The sequence below is a fragment of the Zonotrichia leucophrys genome, chromosome 2, assembly GCF_028769735.1.
Source record: "Zonotrichia leucophrys gambelii isolate GWCS_2022_RI chromosome 2, RI_Zleu_2.0, whole genome shotgun sequence".
Taxonomy (NCBI): Eukaryota; Metazoa; Chordata; class Aves; order Passeriformes; family Passerellidae; genus Zonotrichia; species Zonotrichia leucophrys.
The window spans coordinates 102,644,308-102,658,356 of record NC_088171.1 but is presented as its reverse complement, the minus strand read 5'-3'; the positions used below and the strand labels follow the sequence as shown (position 1 = coordinate 102,658,356).

The following is a 14,049-nucleotide window of genomic DNA, read 5'->3' as shown; positions in this document are numbered from 1 at the left end:
TGAAGAGAAAACCTGTTTTGTTTGCAAGCTTTGAGAGTTAAAGTGTAAGGTGGACTGTTCCTAAATTCAGGTCCTTTGCTTTCTGCAATACTTCCAAGGTGGACTGTGTACGTGATTGTTTATGGAATACAGTAAACAAAAGAACACTTGTGAGTTTCCCTTGTCTGAAAGTGGTACTCATGATGCTTGAGCCTCACAATTCATCTGATCATGCACTGCAGTTCCAGTGTCTTGAACAGTTCCACACTTAGTCTTGGGCAGTCAGATAGCTGCAATCTCTTGTGAGTGATGGCTGTAGGGTTTGCTGGCATTTAGGGAATCCTGTTCTGCTAAAAAAAGTGACCTTTTGTATGTGTCTTCCAAGCCTTTCGTTGATTCTGTGAGCTGCCCAGTCACAGCATTTATGAGACCTCAAGGGTATTTTGTTAATAAAGTAATACATAGAATATCTGTTTTTAAAATCAGACCTTTTGCTCTCTATCATTTGGCACATTTTTCAAATATTGGAGAGTCAAAATCAACCAACAGTAATGTCTAAATAAATTACTCTAAATAAAGTACTCTTTTTAAAAAATATTTATTAGGAAGATAATTTGTCCTCAACCATGTATAAGACTGGTGAAAAATCAACAAAGTAACTCTTTCCTCACTAGTCCCATTTTCTTTATGCATGAAAAATTATACTGCATTCAGTTTTGGTTTTTTTGACATTCCCAGTATAAAAAGGATCTCTTGACAAGGTGAGGTGTTAGGATGAAAACTTGCCAAAATGACTGGAAAATCTCTTATGCCATTCCTATCATTTTTTGTAGGACAGTATGTTGCTTTTCCAGTTGTCAGATTTTATTTTTTAAACTTTTTGGGTTTTTTTTAGTTCTGTCACTCTATCTTTCAACCATCTTTTTGTGTCCAGTATTTCACAGAAAATGTTGATTTATGCTAATGAAATGACCAGTATATTTAATTGCCTATTTAACTCTGGAGCAAATCCGTATTTTAATTTTTCAAGTATTGCATCTTTTTAGAATGAATATTTACATAAACCAAATACCTGCTGAACTACTGCTGAACCAATTTTCAATGAGCAATTTTAAACAGCAACAGTGACTTCAGGATAACCACTGCTTTGTTGATTTAAATGCCTTAGCTCTAATGATGAAATACATGTGATTCAGCAGGGCTTTGGACTTAAGAATCCTGAATTTAATGAATGATGAGCACCATTAGGTTTTACTACATTGCATGTAGTGCCTTTACATAGCCCTATATAAAGGGCTGAGGAAATTATCATCCATGTGCTTAAACATGGAAGTACACTTAGAGAAACTAAGTAAGTGTGATAAAATGAGTGTTATTTATAGTAAGACATGCACTTGATATTACTTCTTAGGAACGAGTATTCGGTTATAATTTTCCATGTTTTCTTGTGGAATCCTTCAATTCTGGCAGATAACTGTTTCCTTGTATATGCCAGTGTGTCCTTTCAGTTATTTTTAATATGTGTTTATGTGCCCCAGTATATGTGAGAAGCTGTTCTGGAGAGCTGATCCACTGTCAGAAAGTATGCTGTGGGACTTTTTGTTGTTTGTTTGTTGGATTGATAGTTTCCATGTAAAAAATCCTGCCAGTTAATTTTTAGTGAATTCATAAATGCTTTAAGTATTGCTCTTATAACTTAGCAAATTATACCTATTTAAGCAGTTTATATTTTAAATGTAAATAAATTAATTGAATGGCAGAGCATGTACTAATTGATGGAAGGAATATTAGCTTCTTTCCTGCCTGTTTTAAGAGAAAAATGCATATGCAGTGACTTCTGTTTATGTTACTAATGAATAAAGATTTTCCCAATATATTATAGTAACAGACTGTGAGTTAAATACAGAGTAACGCCTTTTAGGAAGTAAAATATTTATAGTCCTTTGTATTAAAAGAAAGTTCCATTTTTATCAATTTTATGAACTTGTCTAGAAAGGAAATTTATACTTGATGAATTATTTAAATTCAATAGCAAAACTACTATTACTGAATAGTTAAACCTATTTAACAGAGATACAGTCTGGACAAAGGTTCTCCAATATTCCATTTCAAGAAATGACTTGCATCTCATTAGAAGGTATCATCACCCATCAAAGTAAGAAAAAGAAAAAAAATTAAAACTTGGTTTCTGAATAACTATGTGGCAAGTGTGTGTGTACTTACATTTTTCTAAGTACACTTAGCTATGCATTTGTAGCAGGGATCTATAATATATCCATTTCTGGACTTATGAGAAATGCAGTGTTTAAATTATCTCATGCATTTTATTGAAATGTTTTTTTTCCAGAGTAGATACTGAATTTTATTTACTTCTATGATATCATAGGTTATCTGTTAATAGAATTCTTTCCTTTTCATTTTTTCAACCCAGAAATATGAATGCCTCAGAAGTCATGTTGCATTTTTCTAACATCTATACGGTCTTTCAAATTCCTTAGTCCTGCAGCATGAATATTTTGAAGGTACACTTCAATGGAACACGTGAATAGGCACTAAAAAATAGAGTATAAATTGATAGCTGCTCGTGTGAGAGTTGGTTGAATGTGACCTCATTTGAATACTTTTACATTTCTTGTAATTTGCTGTTTTAAGTTGTGATCATAGTATAAAATTCAACCCCAGCTTTATTGTTTTGGTTTTTTTACGTGTAAAGCTTACTGGTTTACTTGAATTTACATTTGTTCATTCTTTTTTCACCTTTTGAGGACAGGAGACAATTGTCACACTTAGTCCAGTAGGTAACTAGTGATTAGCTAAAGGAAGGTTAAGGGATTGAGAACATTTTAGACTCTCTCTGCATCACATACTGCAGAGTATGTGATCATCTGAACACATGAAATTCTCTTAAATTTCATGGCATCTCTTGTGGTGTATTGACCCTGGCTGGAAAACCAAGTGTGCTCTCCATCCTGGTCTCAACTTCACTCTGGAATTTTCTCTCTCTCCTCCCTTCCAGCAGTGCAGAGAGACAGGAAATGGATCAGTTCATCACATGTTGTCTCTGCCACTCCTTCCTCATCAAGAGTAGGACTCCTCACAGTCTTCTCCTGCTCTGGGGTCTCTTCCCACAGGATGCAGTCCTGCAGGCACAGATTGCTCCAGCATGGGTCCCACACCAGGTCATGAGTCCTGCCACTAAACCTACTCCAGTGTGAGCTTCCCACAAAGTCACAGCCTCCTTTGACCACCTGGTTGAGCTGGTGTGGGGCCCTCCCCAGGCTGCTGCAGGTGAACCCTCTCTGGACTCCATGGGCTGCAGGGGCCGGCCTGACTCACTCAGCACCTGGCCTGCTGGGGAATCTCGGCTCCAGCGCCTGGAGCACCTTCTTCTCCTTCTGCACTGACCTTGGTGTCTGCAGGGCTGTGTCTCACATATTCTCAGTCCTCTCTTCAGCTACAGTTTTGAAGTTTTCTTGTTTTCCCCGCCTTTCTAATTACATTACCCCAAAGGCTCTGCCACCATCCCTGACGGGCTCGGCAGTGGGGCGGGCTGGCTTGGAGCTGACTGGCACTGGCTCCGTAGGACACGTGGGGTAACTTCTCACAAGAAGCCACTCCTGTAGCTCCCCCACTACCACAACCTTGCCAGGCAAAGCCAGCAGGGACTCTGCGTGTAGAAGCACTCAGATAGCTGAGACCTCCAGCTGATCTGTACCACCATCTGTAGGTTTATTGCAGTGCAGGTTGCTTCAGCATTTGGGGCTTTTTGTCTCTTTCCTTCCCCACCTGTAGAATAAAGATATTAACCAGCTTTACAAAAGATTTTTGGGATTCTGCAAAAGAAATTTGAGATCAAATACCTACTAAATGCATATTACTCTTATGTTAGTAGAAGCAAAGAAAAATGGTTGAATTATTATTATTAAATTATGCTTTAGTTACAGATATTACCATATTAAGAAGAGAAAAAATGAGGAAGAAATTGAATCGATCACTTTGTTTTTGCAGGTTCTTTCATGTTGGTGAATACATCTGGAAGATTTTCAGGACAGAAAGCTCACCTCCTGATGCCCCATCTGAAAGAAAATGATACACATTGTATTGATTTTCACTATTATGTTTCAAGCAAGAGTGGAGCTAGCCCTGGCACTCTGAATGTATATGTGAAGTTTAATGATGGTCCTATGGGTAACCCAGTCTGGAACACGTCTATCACTGGCACTTGGAGCAGAGCTGAGCTGGCAATTAGTACTTTCTGGCCCAATTTTTATCAGGTATGTCTTACTTTTTATGAAATTTTGTCTCTCCTAATAGCCATCTGGTTCTTAATCCTCATTTTAACCTTGAACCAAAATAAATTTCAGTATTTCTAGTTCATCATCATCTTAATCACATTTCTGTACATGATGCTAAATGTTTGTTTTTACATGCATATGGCTGTGTTTATATGTTTATGTATATTTATAGAAGTCTGTGAAATCCACACATGCTCTAAATCTGGATGAACTAATTAGAGTGAATAAATCCAGAAATTTTGCCATTGATTTCAGTCAATTAACTGTTTCTCTGTAATAACTTTGCTCATTCTTTCAGTTCAGTAGGGATGCTGGAATTGAACTCCAATAGGATTTTTTTATTTATCCAGTCTTCAAATTGGATTTATATCAGCAATACTTGTTGCTTTAGAACCAGCAGAATCCTTTGAATCCTCAGTTCAGGTCGTAGCGCTGAATGCAATATCAATTTGTCCAGTAGTAAACATAAATATAATAGTAGCTGTCATAGGAATGGGATTTTGAGTGCATCCTAAAGATTCAGGGGAATTTCACTCGACAGTCCCTTAGGATGCTGCTTTTCTGTAGGATGGTTTAGATTATAACGTTACTTACTGCTGTATGGTAGTTCAATGTTTTTCCTCCTTCTTCCTGTGAAAATACAGTCTATGTCTCCACAAACAAGTAACTTGGTTTAAAATAAGAGCAGGCCAGTAGCATAGAGATGTTACTGAGCCTCCTGCATCTTCACTTGAAGTTTGGAAAGTTTGAATTTTACTTGTTTGCCTGTACTGAATATTGTCACCATACTTATGGTTTGAAGCTTTCTGAAGAAAAGCCCTCCTAAAGATGACAAGTTCCTTGACTGCAGACATCCCTAGGAGGTACAACTGTGCTCTTCCACCATGCTTTTCCAGAGTGGGACTCCCTGATTCCTACAGCAGTGCCCAAGTTCCTAGTGTCACATGAGGCTGAGTCTTGTTGCAGTTCCTGCATTTGCTGTCTCAGGTAACCAGGTATTTGCTGTCCCATCATATTCTAATGAAGAGTTTGGCAGCGTCCACTGCAGGTATTCTGGGAGGCTGCAGTGGGATCCTTTCTGTGGCTGCAGCATCTGTCATGTGAGGATGTCTCAAGTGAACTGAGTCTGTCCTTTCTGAACCCTTTTTCATTTGAGTAAAAAATGCTGAAGAACTTTCTGGAGTCTTTTCTCTGATTTTCATCCACAATGAAATAGACAGTCCTACTCCAAAAGATAAGTTTGGAGGGCCAGGAACATTTTACTCTTGGAATGTGGGATGCCTGGCAGTGGATACAATACTTACAGACCCAAAAGAGCACACTTGCACATTTCTTCTTGCCTCTGATAGTGTGCTCCTAGGTTGGGTCTGCATTTGCATCCAATGTACTACCCAAGATTCCCAGGAATTGCTGCAACTGCCTTGTCAGGACTTCTGGAGAGTATTCAGGGAAAGCTTATGGACATCTCAGCAAACTTCATGATGTAGATATTTTATAATTATGTGCAGGCTTGGTGAGGTGATACTCTCGTGCCTTTTTGAGAAGAGTGGGCATATTGGCAGAGCTGAGGCTCACTTCAGCTGTGTGGGGGGAGCTGTGTGCTACCTGTCAGCATAAGGCTGTGTCTTGATCACAAAGTCTGAGCTTTGTTTAGTCATACATACTCTCAGGGTGGAAGGGCAGTGTGTATTTTGTTTCCTGTCAGGGTTCAGGGAGGGTTTAGATGATGCTTTCTGTCATTTGGTTTAGTTTCAGGTCGTCCTGTGAGGAGCAGGGAGTTGGGATCCATAATCTTCAAGTGTCTCTTCCAGCTCAGGACTCCCATGACTCTCTGATCTTACATCAAGACCTCATGTTACCAATTTGATGCCAGTGTTGAGAATGCCTTTCTATCTTCACTGAAATATTGAGGACCAGTCTGTGTTGTTAGCCTCAGTAGATGGCGGGGAGAAGAGGATAGAGCATCCCACATACCATTTTGTGGCTGACACTGGATATAACTCAATGGTTAATAATGTGGAATTTACTGGAAGATTTTGTGAACATGGTGTTCAAGAGTATTCAATATTGAGTACTGCCCAAGTCTGAAATGTTCCCATTTATGTAGTAAATTAGAGGAACTTCCAGCTTTCTGCCTTCTGAAAGGAGTCTGGTTTTTGTGCAACAGGACTGCACTGGAATCAGCAGTCAGTAAAGAAGTGTGTTGTGCTTCAAAGTCTCACTCGAGCTCTGAATCAAAAGGCTGATGGGGACAGGGAAATTTTAATAGAAGCCTTGAGTCTGACTATTAAGGTAAATTGATGTATTCTTAAAAATATACAAAGCTTCTGTCACTTTCAAGTGTTATTACTAATCTTTTTAATAATAATCTGTCAGATTTCTGACAATATGATATATATGGTATTTGGCCATAGAAACAGAAGGATAACCTTTCCCATCCTCCTTTTCCTCAAGACCTGCCTTCTGGACTGTTCACCCTTATTTGTAGGTGAACCCTTACGTGCTTGGATGAGGTACTGCAGTTCAGCTGACATATAATAGATGCCTAAGACTGTCTGTAATGGATTCCACGTGCTCTCCTTGCTGTTGGAAATGTTGACATTTTTGCATAATATTTCTTTCACTGTGGAGTATAGTAGGTAATTTTCTTTGCATTTGCTGCATATAGTCTGAAATAATACCTGGTTAGGTACCGCAATTTAGCTGACATGCCAAAAGATCTTATGCTATGTTAATATCCATGGCAGTGCAGGCAATCAGTGTTAAATACTGTAGCTTCTCTGGTTTCATTGTAAATAAGCTCATTTATTCTTGAGGAAGTGCTGTCACCATTTTAAGAGCTTACAGTTAATTGTCTTTGTTTTTGGTTGCCTCCATTCTCTCAGAGGTCTGTGATGCAATTTCCTCACTTGAGTGCTGACATTTGCTATTTTTCATTGTTTCTGAACTCCTTTCATCAGTTTTCATGCATTTTCTTCTTTATAGAGTTTGTTGTGGGGGATGACAGGAAGTTAGCTTTAAGCAGCTGGGAGAAGGGGGCAGGAAGAGGAGAGAGGGTATATATGAATGCTGTGAGAGCATAGCTCCAAGTTGGGTGGCAGCTCAGGTGGCTGCAGGAATAGCGGGGAAGGCACAGGACTCATCTGGTAGGTATTTAAACATAGTACCAAGTCTGTTTCCTGAGCTACTATACATTTAAGTCCAAAACTGCAACCTCCTTTGGCACAAATGCATGTGTTCCACACAAAACCTCCAGAATGTACAAGACTTCCTCCCAGTGATTTTCTGAGTTTGTCTGACCTTGCTGAACATAATTAAGAAAAGTCTCCTAAGAAGATTTTTAAGGAATGATGGAGCCCTTTTTAACTTTTCTTATATGAAGGTTGGTGGCTTCCCAATGAGTAATCTCCAAGAGAACACCTTAATAGGTGAAGGGAAAAAGCAATGTAATTGTGTGATTGTCTTTGTTGTGTTGTAAGTCACATGATCTCTGTAGCCATCCACATCTGTGAATGTTTTATAATTCCATTCCCTTAGCAAAACACCTGCAAGATGTCTAGATGGAAATGAAACCAACATTTACTACAGAAGTCTGAGAACAAATTATATGTGATAACATTTCAGAGTTATAATATTTATGCAATTCAATATTTTTTCAAACACAGTGTGTTGTGTCTGTTTTGCTGTTGAAAAATGTAGGCAAAATAGCTCCCACTAAATGGTAGCTGACTAAAAATCAGATTATGTTGTATGGAGTGAATTTTAATCCAACTTCTAAAGATTTATTGGTTTAAACCATGTATTGCAAACACATACAAACAAAGTGCTCAAAAGATTTAATAATTAACAGTAGTTTATTATTGGAGCACCAGCTGTCCCAGCCTCTAAGTATTTTTTGGGTTGGATTTCTATTTAGAATCAACTCATTAGAAAAAGTCTTTGAACTAAATAATTAATTCCTTTTAATGCACTCGTTTCTTTTTTGCCAGGTAGTTACTTGTGTATGATGCACACCATAGGTAAGCTGTACTGCATATATATCACAAATCACTGTTGCAACCTGCATGTAACAACATTAATTGTTGATTACTTGCTGGTTATTTAAATTGTCAAGCATTCTGACAAATAAGGATATATTTAATTCTGTAATTAACGATCTTCTAAGTACTACTTCCTAACATTTGCCATTGATTTTAGCATATGTCGGCACTGCTGTCCAGTTAGTGATAACAGTGTGCTTGCAGTAACATGGGTTCAAGCTGCCAAACACCTTCTGAGTCCAAGGTAATCAGCACAGCTTGTTCTTTTCTGCTGTGCCTGCTGGTCTCTGAGCTATTTGTTTCGAAGTAGCTGGTGTGTTTCTGCAGGTACCAGTTTTATTTCTGTTTTATAAAATGGCTTTAGGAGTGCTCCCCTGAGGAAGCATTGTCTTCCTCTTTTTAACACTGTGCCCAGGAGAAACTGTTTGCTTTGCTGAGCTATTGTCTACTTGGCGCATCTTAAGCAAGAGCATCGAGGAGTTTATCGTGCCTTTGGAAACAGCCTGCAAACAAAACAAAGCTTCACATGATTCCTAAGACCTTCACCCTCCTCCTAACTTGAGTAGAATTAGAATGTACATGGAAAAAAGAGAATTTAACTTTACATAGATTTTGCTGCTAAGTGGCAAGATTGTTTTTAGATTCTTGGGGAGCAGTCTCAGTAGGTTGAGAGGCTCTAAAATTGATGCTTTGAGATACAAGTCATGAAAAGGCTTCTCCCCTCTGAGGAGAGGGTGGCAGGGCTTTTTGGCATGTGTTTTTATTTACTTCAATGTTTTCCTGTATTTTCTCATTTGAATTTTTTAGCAGGAGTAGAATGGTAGTTTCACGGTTGTTTTCCCTAGACTAGTTAATAATTCTCAGACCAATTAGTAGTATTTAAAATAAATGTTATATTTTAGAAGTGTTGATATTTTGGAATATCACAATATGCAAAAGCTACTACTGAGTTGAATCTGGTGAGGGGATTGTGTTCCTTGCTTCTAACCCTTCAAGCAAGCAATTTAGTACAGCATCACTGCAAGTCACACACCATCTCCCTATCAGTTTTTATATTTTGAATTATTTGCTTTGTACTTTGCTGGAAGTCAGTCATGGCAGCAGTGAACTGAAACAGATCTTGATTAAATAAAACAACAAACACTAGAGATTTAAAATCCAGAAATGGAATTGAAAGGATTAAAAATAGCTTCCAGTATAGTAACACAATTGTCTGTGCCACTGCACCATCTTTAAATGTAAAATCCTGTGAAGCTGGAGTGAAAAAATGGGGTAAGAGCCTGGCAGTAATTCCTGATCCTTTTTAGTAAGGACACAAAGGAGTTACATTGGTATCACTTCACAGAGATGAGATTTACCCTTCACCATTCTGACACATTCCCCTGTAAATTGGGAGTTTAGGGAATAAGAAACAGCAGATCAAGCCTAACTTTTAAAATCTGGACTTAAGCATACATTTGTTTCATAACCTGCTTTGTACATGTTTGGCTTGGAGTTTGGCTCATGCAGGGTACTTAAATCCTCATCTAGGACGGAGAATTAAGCTTCTTGTGCAGTAAAAGTCAGGCTCACATTCTCATGTGTTGTGTGTGTTGCATTCAACTGCACACATACGGTTCCTGAACTGTGCTTTGAACTCCAAAGAAACTTTGAAATGCATATTGCATTTGGAAAAACAACCTGTGTCAGGCATCTTAAATAGCTCTTCTTCATTGACTTATGTGCTTTGGGAATTACTATTTTGAGAAAGATGCACCAGGGCAAACCACATACCTAAATTTAAAAACCTCCAGCAATCTAAAAATGGTCACAAGTATGGAGGCATGCATTTTTTGTCACAGACACAAGGCTCTGTTGTTTGCTCCTGTCCCTTGTTCCTAAACCAGAAAAGCATTTGGGCCTTCTGTAGAGAAATACAAGACAGCAACTGGTTTAAAAACAGAAAGAGAATTTTAAGATTTAACAAGCCTTAATGTCAGGAGTTCAGTTTTCAGGCTGGCTTGCTTGTTTCTTTGTGGTCTCAGATTGGCAGCAGCCACCAAAATGTTGTTTCATGTGCTTGAGTGCAGGTGTGAGGGCCACATGGTAGACATGTAGGAGTGGGAGGTGGGGAGGGAAGTGGCATGGAGCAAATTCCCAGCCAGGGAGGCCTGAACACAATTCAGGTAGCCCACATCAATACGCTGTGATGGACCTCTCTGGGGCCTGGGAAAGGACCAGGTCAAGAACTTCCCTCCACATGGCTTTGATGAGAAAGCAGTTGCTGCTGTTGTGATAAGGCAAGTAGTCCTAAAATGAATCAGAAAGGGGGGGGAAGAATTGAACCCACAGGGTACAAGCCAATTTTCTGGATAGAATGGTTCCCAATGCCAGTACAGTCAGAGCAAGGTGCTCTGTGCTGTAGAGCAGAGCAGGCAGAGAGGAGAGTGCAGTGTGTGATGCAGCGCTGCCTGCTCACTGGGGAGGCAGGGGGGCAGGATTGCAGCCTGAGTTTAAGCAGCTTTCTTGGTACTCCTTTCTCTTTCTTGTTTGTGCAAAGTGCTATTTTTAAATTGTGTGAAGGACGGTGTTTATATTTGGTACAATCCACCTTTTGACTGAAAGTGTTGTAATTTTGCAGCAACAAAGGCAGGAATTTACAGAGTGGGGTTGTGTGGCAACAAAACCTGTTTATTTCTATTGTTCTTTGGAACAAACGAGTTATCTTGAGTCGCACATTTTCAGCAGTAAGCATTTATGTTGGTGAGCAGACCCCCTTTCTTTGTTCGTATGTAGCAAGGGGAAGTGGCAGGAATGAAAAGCTAATTTTGCTCTTCAGTGAAGCAGGGAGGATCAGGGACAGTGCAGTGCTAAGCTGCTTCCCTGGTTCCTGTTTGGCAGGCGTGCTGCGGGGAGAATGGTGTAAAACAGCTCTCAGGGCAGTGTTCAGCAGTTTTTCCTGAGCAAATGAATTCCGTGTTTTAACCAGTTGTTTCCGGACTGATAAGGTGGTGGAATAATAGGCAAAAAATCCGAGGGCTGCCCAGTCTACACATTACTAGAGTGTTTTCTCTGTTTTGACTGGAGTCTTTTGTATTGCCTGCAGGTGTTGCATCAGCCATGAGAAAAGGCTAAGTTTGGAGGTGGCGGTAAAAAAAGTTAATGTTTACAGGCCAAGCTACTTTTCAAATGGAAAATTATGGAGAAAATTAGATGTGAAATAAGTTTCTAGGTTTCACTCCTAGTGAATTTACTAAGAAAACTGATCCAGATTTGTGAAGAATCTTGACATCTTTATTGTAAGGTTTTCAAGGCTATCAGAAGTGTTTCTCAGGTCTCTCTCTCACAGTGTGTAGCATTCCTACTTGGACTTTAGGAAACCTGAAACCTTGATCCTACGTAGGATCAAATTACTTTTTTAATTTAAAAAGGGAAAATGCTTAGTTAGCACATATTTGAGCCCATAATCTTCAGTCATCAACTCAAATAAAATACTGAATTGTATACAGCAATTGATAGTATTTCACAGTTTGTGAACCAAAGAGTTATTTTGCTATCCTTGGAATAAACTGTCATGCTCATACAATCATAGAGTGATTTAAGTTGGAAGGGACCTTAAAGATCATCTAGCTGCAAATTCCTGCTATGGCTGGGGCACCTTCCATAAAACTAGGTTTCTCAAAGCCCCATCCAACCTATATTTGAACACTTCCAAGGGTGTGGGGTTCAGTTTCTCTGGTAAACCTATGCCAGTGTTTCACCACCCTCAAAGTAAAGGTTTTCTTACTTATATCTAATCTAAATCTATTCTCTTTCAGTTCAAAGCCATTGCCCTTTGTCATATCACTATGTGCCCTTGTGAAAAGTCCCTTTTCAGCTTTCCTGTAGGTCCCTTTTAGGTACTGAAAGGCCCTAGAAAGATCTTCAGTATGTATATGTGGTTATAGATGCACCTGTAATGTGGTATCCCATAATGAGACAAAGTTGAATGGAGCTCTGAACAATCTGGTGTAGTGAAAGGTGTCCCTGCCCATGACAGAGGGGTTGGAACTAGATGACCTTTAAGGTCCCTTCCAGCCCAAGCCATTCTGTGATCCTGTGATCCCTGAAGACTTCTCTTCTTCAGCAGGCTGAATGACCCCAGGTGTCTAAGCCTCTTCATAGGGGAGGTGCTCCATCCCTCTGACCACCTTTGTGGCTCTTCTCTGAACTTCCTTCAGCAGGGTTTCTGCCCTCCTTGGGGGGCCCAGAGCTGGATGCAGTACTCCAGGTGGGGTCTCACTGAAATGGAGTAGAGGGAGAAAGTCACTTGCCTTTACCTTTTGGCCATGCCTGTTTTCATCCAGCCCAGGATGCAATTGGCTTTCTGGGCTGCAAGTGCATGTGGCTGGGACGTTTTGACCTTCTCATCCAGCAATACCCTCAAGTCCTTCTCCTCAGGTCAGCTGTCATTCCATTCTGACCAGTCTGTATTTGTGCATATTTTTTCTTCTATATATGACTCAGTGTCTTTCTTTGACAGTGGTATGTCACTACTGGCTTTACTGTCTCTTTCTATTTAGTAAAAATGGTATATTTTGTGTCAGAAAGGAGTAAAAGTTACAGTCATTGAAGTTGGTATCAGTTTGGCTATTGCTTTTAATGGAAACATGATTTAACTGACAGTATTTCAATTTGTAATACTTTTCTTTGGAACATACTGTCTTTAATGTCAATAATTGTAATTCAGTTGTATGTCCAACTGGCATTTTCTTGATACGCTGCCTGGCTTTTTTTTGTGGAATGACACTTTTGGTATTTTGTTTAGAGATACAGCAGGGTATTTTAGATCAGTTGTTGAGTTTTTCTCTGCTGTTGACACTGGCAGTTCTGATTCAGTTGCTTCAAGGTTGTGGTCTCCGCCTATGAACTGAAGGAATGGGAGTCTAGAAGTTTTTTTTGGCTGTGAGTAGATTGCAGTACTGAGGCGCTTAAAGCCTCCCAGTGAACCTGTAGCGAAGCTTCCCCATTAAGAATTAGAAATTATTTTTTGATCTATGGATATTGCATGTTTTCTAAAGCTCAGGGTATTGGTCTTGCTGGAAGTGAGGTAGTTCTTTAGAAAAGACACTCCTATGCAGCATTTTAAAAAATAGTTAAGTCTCTGTTATATGGCAGTAGCATTTCTAGCAGAAGACTTCTGACTGGTTTGTCTGGCTGCTCCCCAGGTGTGCATGTGACAGTTATTCAGGATATTTTTTAGAATTTAGCATATCTGAAAGTTGAGAACTTGAAAAAAATACTTTACTCTGCAGTGATGTGCAGCAGTCCGTGGCCTGAGACCTTGAGTCCGGCTAGCGGGGGGGCAGCCAACAGCCCACTGCAGCTGGGGGAGTCAGTCTCAGTGGCAGGGCCCCAGGGCTGACTGCTTCAGCCGCCCTTCGGCGTCAGAGGCCTTGGGCTGTGCCTGCAGGGACGAGGTCTCGGACAAAGCTGTGAGATTGGTTGAAGAATGAAGAGCCTGACACTTCCTGGGGTCCAAACAGGTTTGATGCCTCTGGTGAACCAACGTGGAGGGCCTGGGACCAGCATGGAGTGACAAAGAGCAGTGGGGGAGCAGGGGTTATAAAGGGAGGTGGAAACCAAGGGAGGGGTTTACAGCAAACCAATCAGAGAAGGCCGGGGGATGAGCTTAACATAACAAACTTACAAGGGAAACCAATAGCTACATAATATAGGAGGAGCCCCGGGACCACAGCCGATCAGACCTCCCACAG

The 14,049-nt window shown here is 40.0% G+C and overlaps 1 protein-coding gene across 8 annotated transcripts in view; it reads left to right on the top strand.

Annotated features, from left to right (window-relative positions):
• The window catches only part of PTPRM (protein tyrosine phosphatase receptor type M), a 443,102-nt gene that overhangs the window by 130,358 nt on the left and 298,695 nt on the right, over positions 1–14,049 (top strand). For all 8 annotated transcript variants that reach the window (XM_064705880.1, XM_064705877.1, XM_064705876.1 and 5 more), the window contains exon 3: positions 3,988–4,253. In XM_064705880.1, the coding sequence (XP_064561950.1) occupies positions 3,988–4,253 (266 nt within the window). The remainder of the gene's footprint in view (positions 1–3,987; positions 4,254–14,049) is intronic.